General features: G+C 45.3%; 1 protein-coding gene across 1 annotated transcript; it reads right to left on the reverse strand.

Moving 5' to 3' along the window:
* Positions 1-39: 39 nt before the first annotated feature.
* cand1 (cullin-associated and neddylation-dissociated 1) lies at positions 40-12571 on the reverse strand. Its single transcript, XM_080492137.1, has 24 exons — positions 12223-12571; positions 8795-8938; positions 8534-8688; positions 8041-8164; positions 7759-7846; positions 7504-7672; positions 7311-7416; positions 6370-6515; positions 6113-6264; positions 5878-6018; positions 5631-5772; positions 5256-5464; positions 5014-5182; positions 4846-4935; positions 4612-4765; positions 4249-4486; positions 3973-4161; positions 3493-3636; positions 3266-3401; positions 2729-3001; positions 2013-2182; positions 1771-1935; positions 1523-1630; positions 40-1200 (listed from the first exon to the last, which is right to left on the reverse strand). Exons 1-24 carry the CDS (start codon positions 12288-12290, stop codon positions 976-978), a joined length of 3705 nt encoding a protein of 1234 aa, XP_080348263.1. The 5' UTR covers positions 12291-12571; the 3' UTR covers positions 40-975.
* Positions 12572-16806: the final 4235 nt, after the last annotated feature.

Below are 16806 nucleotides of genomic sequence, written 5' to 3' on the forward strand. Positions count from 1 at the left end.
CCATTTTGGAATTGAAGTGCACAAGTGCATGTTTCTATTGTGTGCGAGTGTTTAATAAAGTTTAAATGTCATTCAAACTTTATTGAAAGAAGAAAGCGGCTGCGGGTTGAAGGCAGGCAGAAATGAACCTTTTTATTTTCTCGGGCGATAAACAATAGTAGATGGTTCCGACCGGACCAAGCCGGTCCACATGTTTTAACTCATCCAATCAAGCGCAACGGTGTTGCGTTACCGCGGTAACGGTCTGGTCCGGTCAGAGGAGACCCAGTCTGACCAACTATTGAACCAGGAGGCAAACAAAGACGCTGATTGGTCCACGAACAGTAAAACCCCGCCCACCTGTTGTCTCCCCAGAGCCTCCTATTGGCTGTCCATGTCATCAGTCAATAATAAAAAAGAAAAAGCCTAACAGAACAAACATTTCTCCCATTGGTCACCACAGCCTCAGGCAAGGATGGAGGAGGGGCCTCGCTTTCGTTAGCCCCTACCCCATTGGTCAGTTTCAAAAAAAGTGCCAACTGCCAGTCACTCAGCGGCCAATCAGGTTACAGTACCCGTGGAACTTTCTGGAACTGCGAAATAGTAAAGAAACAAGAAACGAAAAAAGAACGATGGAGAACAGGTCGGCCAATCAGACGACCTCGTTGGAAAAACAAAGTGGAAGTGGGAGGGGCTTCCAAGCTTCCAATGAAACTTTTTCTGGAATTATTATTTATTCTTTTGTTTGTCGGTATCGTCCATATGAGTGAACTGGTCTCTTCAAACAGCTTTTCATTTCAGTGCAATGCATGATGGGACGATCGTCACTAGGAGAGGGTGTGTCACTACATGTGTGTCTGCGTCCTGTTGTCATGGAAACATGCTGCAGGGGTAGCGCTCCGGCAGCAAGGGGGGGAGGGGCAGAAGGGAGGGGGAGGGGTGGTGCCGTGTTGCATCGTGGGATCTTGTTTGGGTCCGTGTCGAGTCCGTTCGCTTCTAGCTGGTGTCCATGGACTCCATGTTGGCCGAGCTGGAGTCTCTCTGGATAGAGTCGAAGATGGCCGCCAGCTCCTGATTGGATGAGATCTGTGACTGAAACTCCGACATCAGCGGCGACTTCTCGGCCTCGGGGATCGTCAGCAGCGCCACCACGGCTCGCATCGCCGACCGCTTCAGCTCGTCCTGCTTCTCAAACTCCTGCTTCACGGAGTTTGCCTTCACCTGCAGAGACACCGGGAATGTTGTCACATGGCGCCGGACACACGAGCCGGATTCTAGAAACCGTTCCAGCTCAATTTAGCTCCTTGTTGCTTTGTGAATGCAGTTCAGAGACGGTACGACGCCCTAACCCTAATCTGTGCAGCACATATATTTACCACACCAGCCCGGCAGAGTCACGGACGCTTACCGTCAGAGGGCGTGATCAATATTGGGCGCTGGACTATCGATATTGTATAATTTTGAAAATATCAGTATGTAACCAAGTGTCAATATTTTAGTGTTTAGTGCAGCTTGGTGGTATTTATGCGGCGTGTTAGCGTACCTTGGTGGTGCAGGTGGCTCTGAGTGGCTCCACCAGTCTGTCCAGTCTCTGCAGCACAGCACTGGGACACAAAGACGACAGTCTCGCCAGCATCAGGAAGGTCAGCATCTGAAAACAATCATCAAACATCAGTAAGATATGAACTCTGCGAAGAAGGCTGCGGCTAAAGCATCTAAAATTAAAGGTGTGTGTGTGTGTGTGTGTGTGTGTGTGTGTGTGTGTGTGTGTGTGTGTGTGTGTGTGGTCACCTTGATGTCGTAGTGGTCCTTCAGGCCGTCCTCCACGTGGTTCAGGAAGGTGAAGATGTCGAGCCGGTCGAGGCAGCTGTCCAGCAGGGTGTACATGCACTCAAACGCCGCCTTCCTCAGGTCCAAGCCGTCGTCCACCGTGTGTTTGAACGGTCCCATCTCCACCTGTGAGACACAGGGTGGGGTTAGAGCGCTGGCCCTCCACCTCGTCCCCTCCTCCCCGTCTGGCTCCGCCCCCTTACCTCTCGGATCAGCTCCTTCCTCACTTTTGTCTCGTTATACAGCTGTGGCAGGACCGAGTCCAGCAGCTCTCGGATCAGACTGGGCTTGTTGTGGGCTGCCGAGTTAAACGTTACCAAGGCGACGCGACGCACGTTCAGGTCCGGGTCCTCCAGCGTCTTCAGGAAGTCACCTGAGCCGAGGAGAGAGAGCGCGAGGTGGCGTTTGGGTCTTAGTTTCTCAAATGACAACATCCTTCTTTCATGTTGCCATGGCAACAGTTTGCAACCCGTTCTTTGGCCTTCAACACGACATGAGCTTCCGACTTTTTACTCTACACAGTTATACCATCTTTTGATGTATTTTATACGAGCCATGTTTTATTCTTTTACTAATTTAAAAAAATGTTTTAATTGGTATTATCTGGATCTTTCATCTGCTTTATAATGTGTGAATTATGTACTGTGCATTTTTACTATTCCATTGTAAAACACTTTGATCCACTGCGGTTAGTGTGAAGTGCTGAATGAATAAATAAATAAACCCTCCTGTTGTATCAGTTCAAAGGAAAAAAAGGTGAATGGAGGACATCTTCAAATCAAACATAAGGACCCTTCTAGAATGTTGCCACGGTAACAATGTGTAACCGACATCTGCTAATAAATAATCATCCATTCATAAAAACCTGAGTTGTCAGGTTTTTACAAAAACAAATAGTTCTTGTTCCGTGAGGCTTTACCTATGCAGTTCTTGAGCAGCGGGTCGATGGGCTGCGGCTGGTCGGAGATGGTGAACTTCACCGCCGTCACCACGGAGCTGCGTGCGTACGACGAGCCGGACAGCAGGTACCCCTTGAGGCGCGGCAGCAGCGTCTCGGGGTCGATGAGAGTCAGCTTGCCCAGACACTCCGCTACCACGTTCCGGGTTCCCTCCTCCTGACACTCGCAGTGTTTGAGCAGCAGCGACCAGACCGACTCCACGTATGGCTTCAGGCCGGACACAGACGCCGAACCTACACACACACACACACACAGGTTAAACCCTCATTCACACAGGATGTGACTGAGGCTGTGTGTGTGTGTGGTAGTAGTAGTAGTAGTAGTCTTTATTTCGAATTTGTACAATGCAAAAAAAAAATAAAATAAAATAAAAAATAAAAAGAAAGTAATATACTGTACATACAATTCGAAAAGGAGTAGGTTGAAGTAAAACTTATGTTTCCTACCCCTTTATACATGTTACTGCTGTGTGTGTGTGTGTGTGTTTGTGTTCTCACTGATGATCTCCTTGAGGGAGTGCAGCAGCAGGTACTGCCTCTTAGAGGACGAGATCTCCTGCAGGACAAAGGGAAGATACTCCGGAAGGTTCCCCACCGCGATGCTGCCCAGAGCGTAGGATGCTGCAGACTTCACCTGCGCACGCACACACAAAGATTACCACATTTCTTTAGTTCCAATGTTGTATTCATTAATTATATCCAGAGATGTGACGCGACGAGCTCACCTCTTCGCTGGAGGACGAGAAGGCGTCCAGGATGACGGTCTTGAGCTCCGGCTGGCTGCTCAGGTCCACGTGGTGACCCACCTCGCCCAGCGAGAGCAGAGCCAGCAGCCGGATGGAGTCTGTGGAGCGGCTGTTCTTCACGTCCTGCACACACATCATTTAAACCAGATGTCTGAAACAAGTTTCATCAATAAAAGCTCATGAGGTTGTAGAAATTTTGCAATAGTAAACAATTTTACTACATTTTGAGCAGTTTCAGCACTTTTGAGTATTTTGGTTTAACTTTGGTTTGATTTCACTGTTTATTTTGATTGAAATTATCCATATTTTTTGTTTATTTTATAATGTGTGAATTGTACGATGCATCTTTTTCACAGCACTTTGGTCCACATGGTCCACTTTAGTTCGAGTGCAATATAAATAAAATTGCTTGAAGAGGAAGTCGTAGTTCAGGTGGTGAGCGAATGGAGCGCGACTCACCTGGATGAACTGGCCGACCACAGCCGGGCCCTCATTGGGGCAGGCCCGGGTCAGAGCCGCCACGCACTTGGCGATGGAGCAGTACGCCTGTTTGTGAGGAAGGGCGGCGCTCTGCGAGTACACCGGGCCCGTCAGCATCCTCAGTAGGTCCATGTAGCCCAGACCGGCCGTTTCTGTGGCCACCAGAGCCTGACACACACACACACACGCACACACACACTTTAGTCTGAGCCGCGCCCTGCCTCCTCTCTACGCCGCTGCAGCCCCGCTCAGTACCTGGTAGAAGTCCAGCATGGCGGCGAGCGCCCCGCCCTGCAGCAGCGGGGACCGGACCAGGGCGATGAGCTGCTGCAGGATGTTGCTGCCGCTCAGCTGGCCCAACGAGGACGGGTGTGTGACGGCCAGCGTGGACAGGAAGCTCAGCGCCATCTGGGACACGTGCATGTCGCTTTCTGAGATGAGCGGCGGCAGCTCGGCCAGCACGGCGTCCACCATCACCGGGGTCACCGCCGAACTGCAGCACAGGCGGACGGGTGAGAGAGGGCGGGGCTTACCGGACAGACACCGACTGACAGCCAGACATCATTAAATCTTCACTTCCAAAACGCCTTGCAAGTTGTGTGTGTGTGTGTGTGTTACCTGTAGTTCCTCAGCAGGATGTCCAGCGCCGCCAGCGTGCAGAGTTTCAGAGCTCTCTGGTTCTTGCGGAGGAACGAGGCGAGGATTGGCACGGCGTCAGGCAGAACCGGTCTCAGGTCGATCTTGAGTGGCGAGCCGGCGATCAGTGTCAGCGCTGTGGACGGGAGCAGAGGTTATGGCTTACCGCGGGAGACTCTGCCCCCTCCCGGCCCCCGCTCTGTGGGCGGGGCTTACCTTTGACCGTGGTGAGCCGGGTGATCTCGTTCTTCAGCCGCTCCAAGAAGATCAGCAGTGTTCCTGGAAGCTCGGTGGGCAGACGGTCGCCTGGGAAAACAAAAACATCATTACAAACATCACCAGCGGCGGCGGTGGCGCATCACGTGACCGGCTGGCCGTGGTTACCTAGGTTACAGATGATTTGGCCCATGCAGGAGATGGCCCGCTCCTTCACTTCCTGGTCGATGTCGGCGGCCTTCAGGCGGCGGATGGTGCAGGTGAAGAGGTCGTTGATGTAGGGGGAGGGGTCAAAGCTGTCCGAGTTCTCTGATTGGCCGTCTAGAGGTCGGATCACCTGGAGGGTAAAAAACAAAGGCATAAGAACAAAGAATCGACACGGAGACGAAGGGCACAGGTTCAAATCCCACCTTGACGAGCTGCTGCGTGACCAGCAGCGCCTCGGAGGTGATCTTATAGAAGGGGTCTCCCACGCACGCCACCACGGGCGGGACGAGGGCGGGGACGTGGGCATGGAAAGCGTGGGCGGGATGCGTGACCATGATGACGTGGAGACAGGCTAAAGCGTCGATCTTTAAATTTGAGCTGCTGGACTTATCGTTCAGAGAGAAAATTATACCTGCAACACAAATGGGTACTTAGTTACTTTACACAGTGCTGCAAGTAAACACAGGATAACTAGTTAACTAGTACAGCTGCTGCGGGTTGCAATGTTAATGCAACATTAGCCCGTCGTATAATCTGGAGATAGCGCTAACGTTAAACTGAGTTAGCGGTGGCGTTACCTGGTATTAGCACTGGGATGTGCTGCGTCAGCGCTCCAGGGAGGACGTTCACCAGCTCGGTCAACATGTTGAAACAACACTGACGTGTTTTCACACTTTTTTCCTTCAGCTGCTTGTGAAGCGCTTTGACTATCATGGGAACCTGCAGGGGGCGACACACACTCATAAGTAACATTGCTGTTGCTAGCTTTAGTAGAAAGCGATTTTTATTATGTTTTCCACCGTTGAATCACTTCAGTGCGTTTACCTGGCTCTGCAGCATCGTCAGCGGCGTCTCGCCCTGCTCCATGGCGTCGGGGTCGGTCAGCCAGCTCTGAGCCGGCCGGGTCTGTTTGAGCAGCGACAGGTAGGCGTGGAAAACGTCCGCCTTCACGTTCTCCTCCCGCTCCTGAACGCACAAAACACGGAGAAGGCCGCTCAGACAACGCTCGATCGGCAACACTCACGGGAGCTCCGCGGAATTGGCGGCGGAGGGACGCGACCTTGAAGCGGCAGACGAGCGCCGGAGAGACGGAGCGGTAGAACTCTGGCAGCATCTCATGGCGAGTGGAAACAACGGCGTCCAGACATTTCGCCGCCGCCCGGCGGACCTTCCAGCTCATGTCGTCGTCGTCGCTGTACTCGTCGTCACTGCCTGAATGAAGAAACATCACAGAGGTTCTGATTTTAAGACCCGGGGTTTCCAACACCGCTGATTGAAGGAATGTGAAGTGGGCGGAGTCTCTGACAGTACCGGTACCTTGGTAGTCTTCATCGTTCTGCTCGGCGTCCATGGCGTTGTCGTCCTCGTCCTCATCGTCGAAGTTGTAGTTGGGGTCGTAGGTCAGGTATCGCAGACATATGGAGATCACCGTGGGAACGTGAGGGTAAACTTCTTTTGGACACCTACATTTAAAAAAACCAAAAACAAAAGATTAAACAACATATTTCTGAACTTTGAGAAAACTAAATTAAAGAAGTTCCATTTGTAAAGAATTTATAAAAAAAAAATATAGTGTAAAATTTGACAGAATCAGCATGTGTGGTTTAGGACGTTTGTTTAAAAGACGTTGCGTTAATGTGTAACTTTGCACGAGGTTATAGGTAGTAAGGTATTTATACTAATGTGGTTGATGATACAAGCCTGTTTTGGCCGATGTGACGGCAAATGCTTTGGAAACAATCCTCCACTAGCCATCGTCGGTACGTCGGTACAGACATTTAACAGTTTGTTAAAAACAGAATTTCTCAGATTTGATCAACTTTCCCCAAACTTATATCGTCAGTGTCTTTTAATTGGAGGTTCAAAGTAATTTAACACAAAAAGGAAGTTCTCCTGCTCCACCATGCTGAATGGTCAGTAGGGTTTTCTTAACCTTGTAGGCGTGCCTTAGTTTTGTTTTGGAAAGCCAGAGAATGTTTTCCAGGTTTGTCCAGGTCCCCTACATCCAGGGAGCAAGCCTACCAAGGTCTTTGGAGATGGACGTTTACTCTTTGGAGGTTTTGCACGCGCTAATAATAGCTCCTCTGGTGTTCTTAGATAATTCCTATCTTTACCATTGTGACAATAGAACATGGAGTAACAGGTGGCTCAAAGTCATCACTCATTGGTTAATTCATGTCGCATGGGACCAGAGAACAATTCTAGAGAGCAGCTGTGACGTGTGAGAGGCCAGAAGCTAATGGTGGAGTCTGTTCTACCTCCTGACGAAGGACTCGAAGGCCTGGATGCAGTACTCTCTGAGCTCGTCGTCGTCCACATTGCAGAACTTCACCACCAGCGGGATGATCTTCTCCAGATACTCTCCTGAGGAGGCAGAAGCAGAAGGTCAGTGGCGGATCGGACACTCCCAGACCCCGCCGAGAAGGGGGGGGGGGGGGGGGGGGGACCCACCGATCCGATGTCCCGCCTGTCTGCTGATGGCCGCCGTGCACTGGATGTACGTCCTGGTGGTGGACATGTTGTCGTTCCGGCCCAGCTCGGTGAGGAGGTGCTCGATCAGGTCGATGAAGACCAGGTTCCCGCAGGACATCACCAGGTGGCCCAGAGCCATGATGGTCCTCTGAAACGGGCCGGGGCGACATGAACATCGTCTCAATACGTCCAAAATGTGAAAAGTTCAAACCAAAAGACGGCGTCTTGAGGTACCTTCCTGACTGCCAGTCTGGGGGACGTGAGCTGAGGCAAGAGACAGCTGAGGATGGAGGGATGGAAGTTGACTAGCAGACCTCCCTGTCTGCAGAGAGAGAAGAAAGACGGAAAGAAAGAGAAAGAAAGGTCGACAATTCCATCTAATCATTCTTTCCTTCATTTGCTCGTCCATCAGTCCATAACTTCCACCATCTCTGTGCAGTTACAGTCTCCTCCTCCTCCATCCATCCATCCTTTATTCATTCATTCCTTGTGACTGAATATACCAACGAGCCGTACCTGCACAGCATGTCGGCCATGATGTCGAGCGCCTCCAGCTGCACCGACACGTCTTCCTGTTTGGCGATGGCGCTGGTGAGGCGGCCGGTGATCTTCTTACAGACGCTGGCTGCTAATGCAGAGCCTGAGGAAGAGGAGGAGGAGGAGGAGGAGGAAGTGTGAGACCACTCTACTGACCGCAGGACAACACAACAATCGCATGAGGAAATATATAGTAATGATATGTATAATAAGTTATGTGGGCGAGTTCAGCGTGTTTGAAATGAAGAAAAAAAATATCAAGTTTGAAAACTTAAATTTCTCAAGCGCTGGTTGATGATTTGCACCTAAAATAATTTTTATTCGTCCCTCATTTCAATGTATTGACGTTGAACTTACAATAAATTCAGATGTTTTCATAGAATTCATTTCGCTGAATCAAGATTTATAGTCAACCATTAGAGGATTGTGGGAAAAGGCATCGACCAGACGCCACATTTGGTCTGCGTCTCACCGCTGGAGGCGGGCGGCAGCTCCCCGATCACCGTCTTGAGGCCGATGGAGGAAATGTCTCTGAGCTGCTCTTTGTCCGACAGCATGTTGGTGCACAGCGTGTCCACGATGGTCTCCACCTGGTACTCCTTCACCTTGCTGACGAGCGGGCCCAGGCTGACGAAACAAACGCACCCGCTGTTACAGAGAGACGCCGACAGGGCGACCGAGGATCTCTCTCGGACACAGACACACACGCACACGGACACACAGACAGTTTTACCATTTGACGGCCAGATTCTGAACCTCTCCGTTCTTGTCCTCCAGCAGCTTGAGGATCATCCGGACGACCTTCCTCTCGCTGTCGTCGTCCAGTTTGATGGAGTCTTTCTGTAGCTCCGTCATCAGGTCGTTGGTCGCCATGAATCTGGACGTAACACAAAATAAAAATGAGTTTCAATCCTGTGGACAGGCTGACCCTTGAACCCCGACGTTTTACGTCTTCAGGCTTCATTCTTGCAGTATGATATACGACACAGTGACAACGTAACCTTGTCTTGTCTGGGAACAGAGGTTTTTTTTGGTCCCATCAGAGCAAACCGGCACAAAAAACAACCTCCCAGGAACATCAGTCCGTTATTGGTTGATTGTTTTTGTTCTGTTATTTTTGCATTATTTTAAATTATGATGAAAATGATGTCTGTTTACACAGAAACGGCATCAAAATTCTGAAGACGATGTAGTTAGTATGCCAGGTCACTAACAGCTGATGGCTGTTTTTCAGTAATGAAACCAGACATACATGCAGCAGAGAACAACACGCGATAAACATTAACAACGGGAGAACACAGACATTCGTATGGACAGGCGACCAAGTTGAATTGTTATTACAGGCGACTGTCAACTATAAAACTACCAAGTCCCAGGAGAATGTGGACACAATCACCGGGTTGTATCTCTGCATTTTATCGGTTATTTGCTGATTGTGATTCAGAGGAAGACTTTTCAGCCACAGAGTCCAGTAGGGCGGCTTTACGTGATGCACCTGAACGCATCACTCACGCCCGTCAGCTGCTGGGGTTCTGGACCACGGAAAGCAGCACAAGACGAGGTCACGAAGAGCAGAAATATCATCTTTAGGGTAAGTTTTGGAGAAGCAGAGGCGCTTAAAACAGCATGTATCTACATGAAGAAGCAGAACCTGGCGGCATGAAGCCAATTAACCTGTATAAATCCATAAATTAGCCGCACCATTTTATAAATGGCAGGTTTCAACGCGTGTGAAAGAAGTAGTGGCTTATAGTCCGGAAATTACACTACATTGTTTGCTGCGTTTCCATGGAAACTGACTTTTTCAAAATGTTGTTGTATAAATGCCAACTTTTCTGAAATGAAATTGCAAAAATGATGCATTTCCACTTGAAGCTTAGTTGTGTACGCAGCACAGTGCAGCGTCACTCTTCTAGAAAAGCTCACAGACACTCTTCTGCACACTGCAGGTTGGAACGAGTTCCTGTTTATCATCGTTTGTCCATTCTCCTCTGACCTCCGGCATCAACAAGACATTTTGCCCCCAAGAACTGGATATTTTTCTCACTATTCGATGGAAACCCCGGAAATGGTTATGTGTGAAAATCCCAGCAAATCAGCAGTTTGTCAAATACTCCAGACCAACAACTGTTTAAAATCACTTTAATTGCCCTTTCTGAAGCTCAATTTGACCTTCAGCAGCTCATCTTCACCATGGAGAACATGCAAAGTTCTATCTAAAACCAAAGTTAAGCTCAGAATGACCGTGGACGTGTAGACCCCCCCTAGTTAAAGGTACAATATGTTAGTTTTTAACTTAAGCCATCACGAAAATCATTGTCATCACAAAATCAAACCAACGACAGCTCATCATGAATTGTAATACCAATTTGAACCATGAGGTGGTGCAGTGAGTCACTCCAATCTCGTATGTATTGTGGTTCATTAACAGTGATTTTGTACATATATTCTATCCACATCGAAACACCAAATTACAAAGTAACGTGTGATTTGGTCATTTAGTAGCATCACCACATTAGCATCCCTATTCCAGATGTTAGCATGCGAAACTTTGCACCGAGCCCAAGATGTGTTGTATTTCTTTCAAGCTCAAAACACCAAAATAATCGAACAAACATGTCATCTAAAAGAAAATTATTTTAAAAAATCAACTGTCTTCTACGATATCTACTATAGCTAACATGTTAACCCCGGGGCGCATTGTAATACCACTTTAACCCATCAGGTGGTGCGGTGAGTCACTAATTCGAGAAAAAGATGGCAGTGTCAACATAAACAATAATATGAAGTTAAGCAAACTGCGAGCTATCAGTGCAATCTATAGCATCTTGCAGGCAAGAATTCAGTGACTCGCTACTGCCCCCTGATGCTCAACAGTGGTATTACAAAAACCCTACACATTGCATCAAAGGAACATTTTGTGCTTTAGGCCTGAGGGGTATATTTTTGGTGGATAAACAGTCCCACGGGCTGAAGTTAGCAAAGTATTCAAAATGACACACACATCTTCATAAATATGGAACAATTATTCACACGTTCAGTACTTTTTGAGTTCAAGCTGTCCTCCATGTCACTTCTTTTGTTTTTTTTTACAAGAAAGTGGCAGATTCCACTTCTTGATAGTCACAAATAACTGTTGCATTTACAGAACTAAACACAGAATCAGCGTGTCCAGCGTTTGAAACACAGTTTTAGTGCGGGGCAGATTTAACTTCATCCTCACCAAAAAAATCTGTTTACATCATTCTCCCTCAGGCTTAACTTATACAACCTGTTCTACCCGAAAACAGCAAAGTGGACTGTTAAGCTTAGATAATTAAGATTTTTGTAACTGGCATGACAACACAGGGCGGCCTTTTTGTAATGATTTTCCTGACATCCATAAGTAAATTAACTAAAGCGTTGTGAATGAGGGATATTTGTAAGAAAGTTCTATTTGACTTCAATCATTGTCAGTGTGTTTTCTTTCTTAAGAGTACGTTTATGGAAGAAACAACATTCACTTACGTGCGATTTACACTAAATGCAACACATCTGTGGTCATATTTCAATTAGCGTTTATTCGACACAAAACACACATTTTCATCACTGCTGTAGTTTATTTTATTACACATTTTAGATAAAATAAGGAATATTGATCTCCACGAGAGTAGATCAAGTAACAGTAATGATTAATGGCAGGTGGCGGTGTGTGTTAGCTCAGTTCGCCACCTTCAATCTGCTTATTTGTGGGGAAATTAAACATTAAATCGAATTTACAGTCTTTAAGTGGAGGCACACACGGACCAACAGCTACTTTCAACGGCTGGACCTCTATGTTTACATGGCGTTACCGAGCTAGCCATGCTAACCACACCCCCGACACGTCGACCCCCTGTTTTAACCGAACCGACACCGTCAGCTCCCCGGTCAGGCAGGCCCCAGAGGAAGCCGCGGCTTGAAGGCTCCGAGCCGGACACACGCGGCTGACACCGCCGCGGGTCCCCCTGCTAGCGGTTAGCACGGAGGAGCTAACGTAACGGCCTGTCAAAGTTAGCTACTAGCTTCACGGCCCCGCGGCCTACACTCCCAGCCCGCAGCCGATAAAACCCCGCGGAGTAAACCAAGCTTGTCCCGGTGAGAGTGAGCACCGTCCGGGCAGCACCCTCCGGCTCGCCTTACCTGAAATCCTTGTCGCTGGAGGTCATCTTCTCCAGCAGGTTGGAGATGTGGTACGAGGCGCTCGCCATGTTTCGCCGCTGTGTTAGCCTTTAGCCTCCCGCTCGCAGACTGCGCTCGGTGCCGCTCCGCCTGGCTGAGAGTCCCGGGTGTGACCGCCCTGCTCCGCTCGCTGCTCGGCCGCTGCTGCTGCTGCTGCTGCTGCTGCTGCTGCTCGCTGCTGCCTGGGGCTGAAGGAGCGGGGTTCGTGTGGGGGTCTCCTGCTGCCGCCTGTCTCTGCTGCTTCTCACCGCGACTGTCGCAGCCCAGAGCGCCGAGTTTGGTCCGTTTGAATGGAGCTCCCGATGTGCCTGCAGAGGGGCGGGGTTAACGCGGCTGGACGCTGCGGGGTCAAAGGTCACCACCACCTTACGATGATGATGATGATATTATTATTACTGTTATTAGTAGTAGCAGTAGTATAATGTCTAAAATATAAATAAGAATTCTCAACGAAACATTTGTATTTGTTAGTTTATTCAACAACCTATTTGAATCTATGATCATTCAAATTTGTATTAAATAAAAAAAAATTCAAACAATAAAAATGAAATATAGAGTGATTAAATTGATTATATGATCAAATGTACTGAATTACCCTGTAATACTTTGCCCATTTTAGCACCATTTAGCATTATTGTAGTCCATTTTGGCATTATTATAGTCCTATTTAGCAAAAATATAGCTCAGTTTAGCGTCAATATTGCCCAATTCAGCATTATTATAATCCAGTTTAGTATTAAAATAGTCCTATTTAGCATTATTCCAATAAATTTTGCATTATCATATTCTAATTTCCCTCATTATGTTCCAATATAGCATTATTACAGATCTGCTTCGGCTCATTATTGTCCATTTTATCATTATAATCCTGTTACCATTATTATATTCCAATTTTACATGATTACAAAATAGCTTAACATCATTCTAGTCCATTTTAGCATTAATATAGCCCAATTTAGCATTATTATAGTAAATTTAGTATTATTATAGTCCAGTCTAGTATTACTATAGTAAAGACGCAATTGTTCTTGTCCAATTATCATTATTATAGTCCAATATAGCATTAATCTAGCCCAGTTTAGCCATAATAAGATAAGATAAGATCGCACTATATTATTCCCACATGGGGAAATTCAGTAAATGTTATTATTATTATTTATATATTACTGTATTTCATCATAGCTCAATTTTAGTATTATCATAGTGCAAAATAAAAGAAAGAAATTACAGTAAGTAAAATTATTTAAACATCGACTGAAATACTTGACATGAAACATCAAAATAATTTACAGTAATAAACAAATACTGTATTTGAGATCATACATTTATATGGATGAAATGTATTTAAAAAAATATTTTGTATTCAAAAACATGAGAAATAAAAAGGAATTCTTTCAGAAACATTTTAATGACCTTTAAGAACATTTCAAATATGACAGAATAATTTCCATAAAATATCAAAGTGCAGACAAGAAGTTAAAGTTAAAGTACTTTATAAAAGTTTATTTTACATAATTTTTAGTTTTGACATGTTTGACATGATTACAAATGTTAGGACGGTGCCCCACAGAGCACCATAACCAAAAGCCTCGTACAGTACACAATTAGATAAAAGCCTCCATCACCTGCAGCAGGTGTTTCTATTATGTGTGTGTGTGTGTGTGTGTGTGTGTGTGTGTGTGTGTGTGTGTGTGTGTGTGTGTGTGTGTGTGTGTGTGTGTGTGTGTGTGTGTGTGTGTGGTCGCTCAGTTGGTCGGTCCTCACTTTGGTAGAAATATTTACAACACTCCTTCAAGTCACAGTTCGGGTTTCTATCATATCAATGAAAGTCCTCACAGAGACAGTGTGTATGTTTGTGTGTGTGTGTGTGTGCGTGCGTGCGTGTGTGTGTGTGGGTGTGTGTGTGTGTGTGTGTGTGTCTGTCTGTGTGTGTGTGTGTGTGTGTGTGTGTGTGTGTGTGTGTGTGTGTGTGTGTGTGTGTGTGTGTGTGTGTGTGTGTGTGTGTGTGTGTGTGTGTGTGTGTGTGTGTGTGTGTGTGAGATGAGTCACAGACCAGTTGAGTGGGATGTTTACAAACCCCCGGGCGCCCTCTCCCTGTTGACACATAATGCAGCCGCTGACATATGCATGCTGTGATTTACTGTGTGTGTGTGTGTGTGTGTGTGTGTGTGTGTGTGTGTGTGTGTGTGTGTGTGTGTGTGTGTGTGTGTGTGTGCGCGCTTGACAGTAATCTATGAAATGAGGCTGCAGCTGCATCACAAACGCTCCTCGCCTCCTTCATACAGCTCAGGAAGTCATCAGGATGAAGATGAAGAGGAGGAAGAGGATGACGAGGAGGATGATGACGATGGAACAGGATATGTGATGAAGACAATGAGTGACTGAGATCTGAGTCGTGAACTGATCAACTTCATGAACGTGAAAAATCTGGAGAGAAAATCTGAAGTCAAATACACAGTGGTTAGCCTTTAGCCCGATTTAGCATTAGCATAACCCCGTTTAGCATTATAATGGCTCAGTTTAGAATCATAGTAGTCATATTCAGCATTACTATTGCTGAGTTCAGCATTAATGAAGTACTATTTGGAATTATTATAATCCAGTTTGTAATTATTATTCAAATTTAGCCTTATTGTAGCCCAGTTTAGCATTATTATGGCTTAGTTTAGCATTAGCAGAGTCAAATGTATCATTATTACAGCTGAGTTCAGCATACATAGTCCGTTTCAGCATTTTCATAACTCAGATTAGAATTATTATAGCCCAATTTAGCATTATTATAACCCATCCTAGCATGACTATAGCCCAAATGAGCATTAACATAGCCCAGTTTAGAATTATTAGTCAAATTTAGCATTATTATAACCCTGTATGGCATTAGTTAAATCGAGCAATATTGTAACCCAGTTTAGAATTATTAGTCCGATTTGTCATAAATATAGTCCTGTTTAGTATTATTACAATTTATTGTATAAATAATGAATATAATCCAATATAGCATTATTACAACCCAGTTCATCATTACCATAGTCCAATCTAGCATTATTCATCCCAGTTTAGCATTATTATAGCTCAGTATAGCATTAGTATAATCCAGTTTACCATTATCATATTCCACTCAAGCATTGTTTTCATCAGATTGAGCATCAACATTACCAAAACTAGTATTAACGTCATCCAGCTTCGGCCCACTGCCGAGCATAACTTTAACTTTTAGTTTAGCTTAATGGAGCATTAGGAAAAAGCTTCTGAAGCTGATAACAAAGAAATGTTAAACGTGTAATTAACCTGGAGACCAAACACACACACACGCACACGCGCACGCGCACGCGCACGCGCACACGCACACGCACACGCACACGCACACACACACACACACACACACACACACACACACACACACACACACACCTTCCTGTCCTGACTTGCCTGGCAGGAATTTACATCGTTCTCTCCTCTGCTGCGGTTTAAAAGTTGTTTCTCTATACGATGCATACCTGTATGTTGAGGCCCACAATGAGATTCCAATCGCATATATCTAATTAAATCACCTACACCTAATTCAACATGTCTGAAGATTAGTGTTAAATCATTTAATCCAACTACTTCCCCAAATTTCAATAATCACATTTTGGGATTATCATCATTTACAATAATATAATAATTTACCACTTGTTGGTCTCGTCTTTTTATTTATTTGCAGATTATTTTCCATTTGTACATTATTACTTTTTTTTTTTTACATAGTTTCATTGTTAATCGACTATTTTCAAACAATTTGTTTTGAGTGTATCTTTGATAGGTTGTTTGTAGACTGTCTCCCACTAAAACTGCAATATCCCGCAACTTTGTATATCTTCATTCTGTCTGTGGTGCTTGGTAACCCTGATGGCCTCGATGGGTATTGTAGTATTTGGTGTTTTGACGTACCGAATGAAACACAGTAAAGATAACAAGATTGTTTTCTTGTCGTGCGGCTGAATGTAGAAAGATTGGCTCACATTACTTCAATTATTCTTAAAACAAAATCACAGTCTCTTGTATTTTGAACAAATATTTTTGACTTCAATACTCGACACATTTGTGCCACGATACTAACTTGAGTTTTTTTTAATGTTGATTTTACAGCTTAAATTAAGTTAAATTTAATACTTATTTTTCTCAGTCACATGTCATTAACAATTTAGAAAAAAATACTATACAAGTGAAAATAATGACAGTAAAAAGGCTAAATACTTGAATTAAGGAGTCAGAACTATGAGATAACTAGTCATAAAAAAAAATTTAAAATCTGAGATATAACCACAATATTTGTAATCCAGATGTCTATTAAGTTTTATATCCATTAACAAAAAGAGATCCACCAACATTTAGAAGATGAACGGATTCAATTAGGTAACAAAAATCCATATTGTTGAATAAAAGAAGCGCTTTACATTTAAAGAGAAAAATTAGACGAAGAAAAAGAATATGTAGAATTTTCATAATTACTTGAAAATATTTGTACAAATTTAAATGTTTGGATTAATGATCAGATAAATCTAA

This window comes from Lipophrys pholis, assembly GCF_963383615.2.
Source record: "Lipophrys pholis genome assembly, chromosome: 22".
NCBI classification, from domain to species: Eukaryota; Metazoa; Chordata; class Actinopteri; order Blenniiformes; family Blenniidae; genus Lipophrys; species Lipophrys pholis.

What these genes read in the sequence shown, in the direction of transcription:
- cand1 (XM_080492137.1), bottom strand. Translation starts at nt 12,290, where the DNA reads ATGGCGAGCGCCTCGTACCACATCTCCAACCTGCTGGAGAAGATGACC. An exon ending in CAGAATCTGGCCGTCAAATG is followed by an intron (nt 8,689 to 8,794) that starts GTAAAACTGTCT and finishes TTGTTTCGTCAG; the next exon opens with CCTGGGCCCGCTCGTCAGCA. An exon ending in ATGGCCGACATGCTGTGCAG is followed by an intron (nt 7,847 to 8,040) that starts GTACGGCTCGTT and finishes CTCTCTCTGCAG; the next exon opens with ACAGGGAGGTCTGCTAGTCA.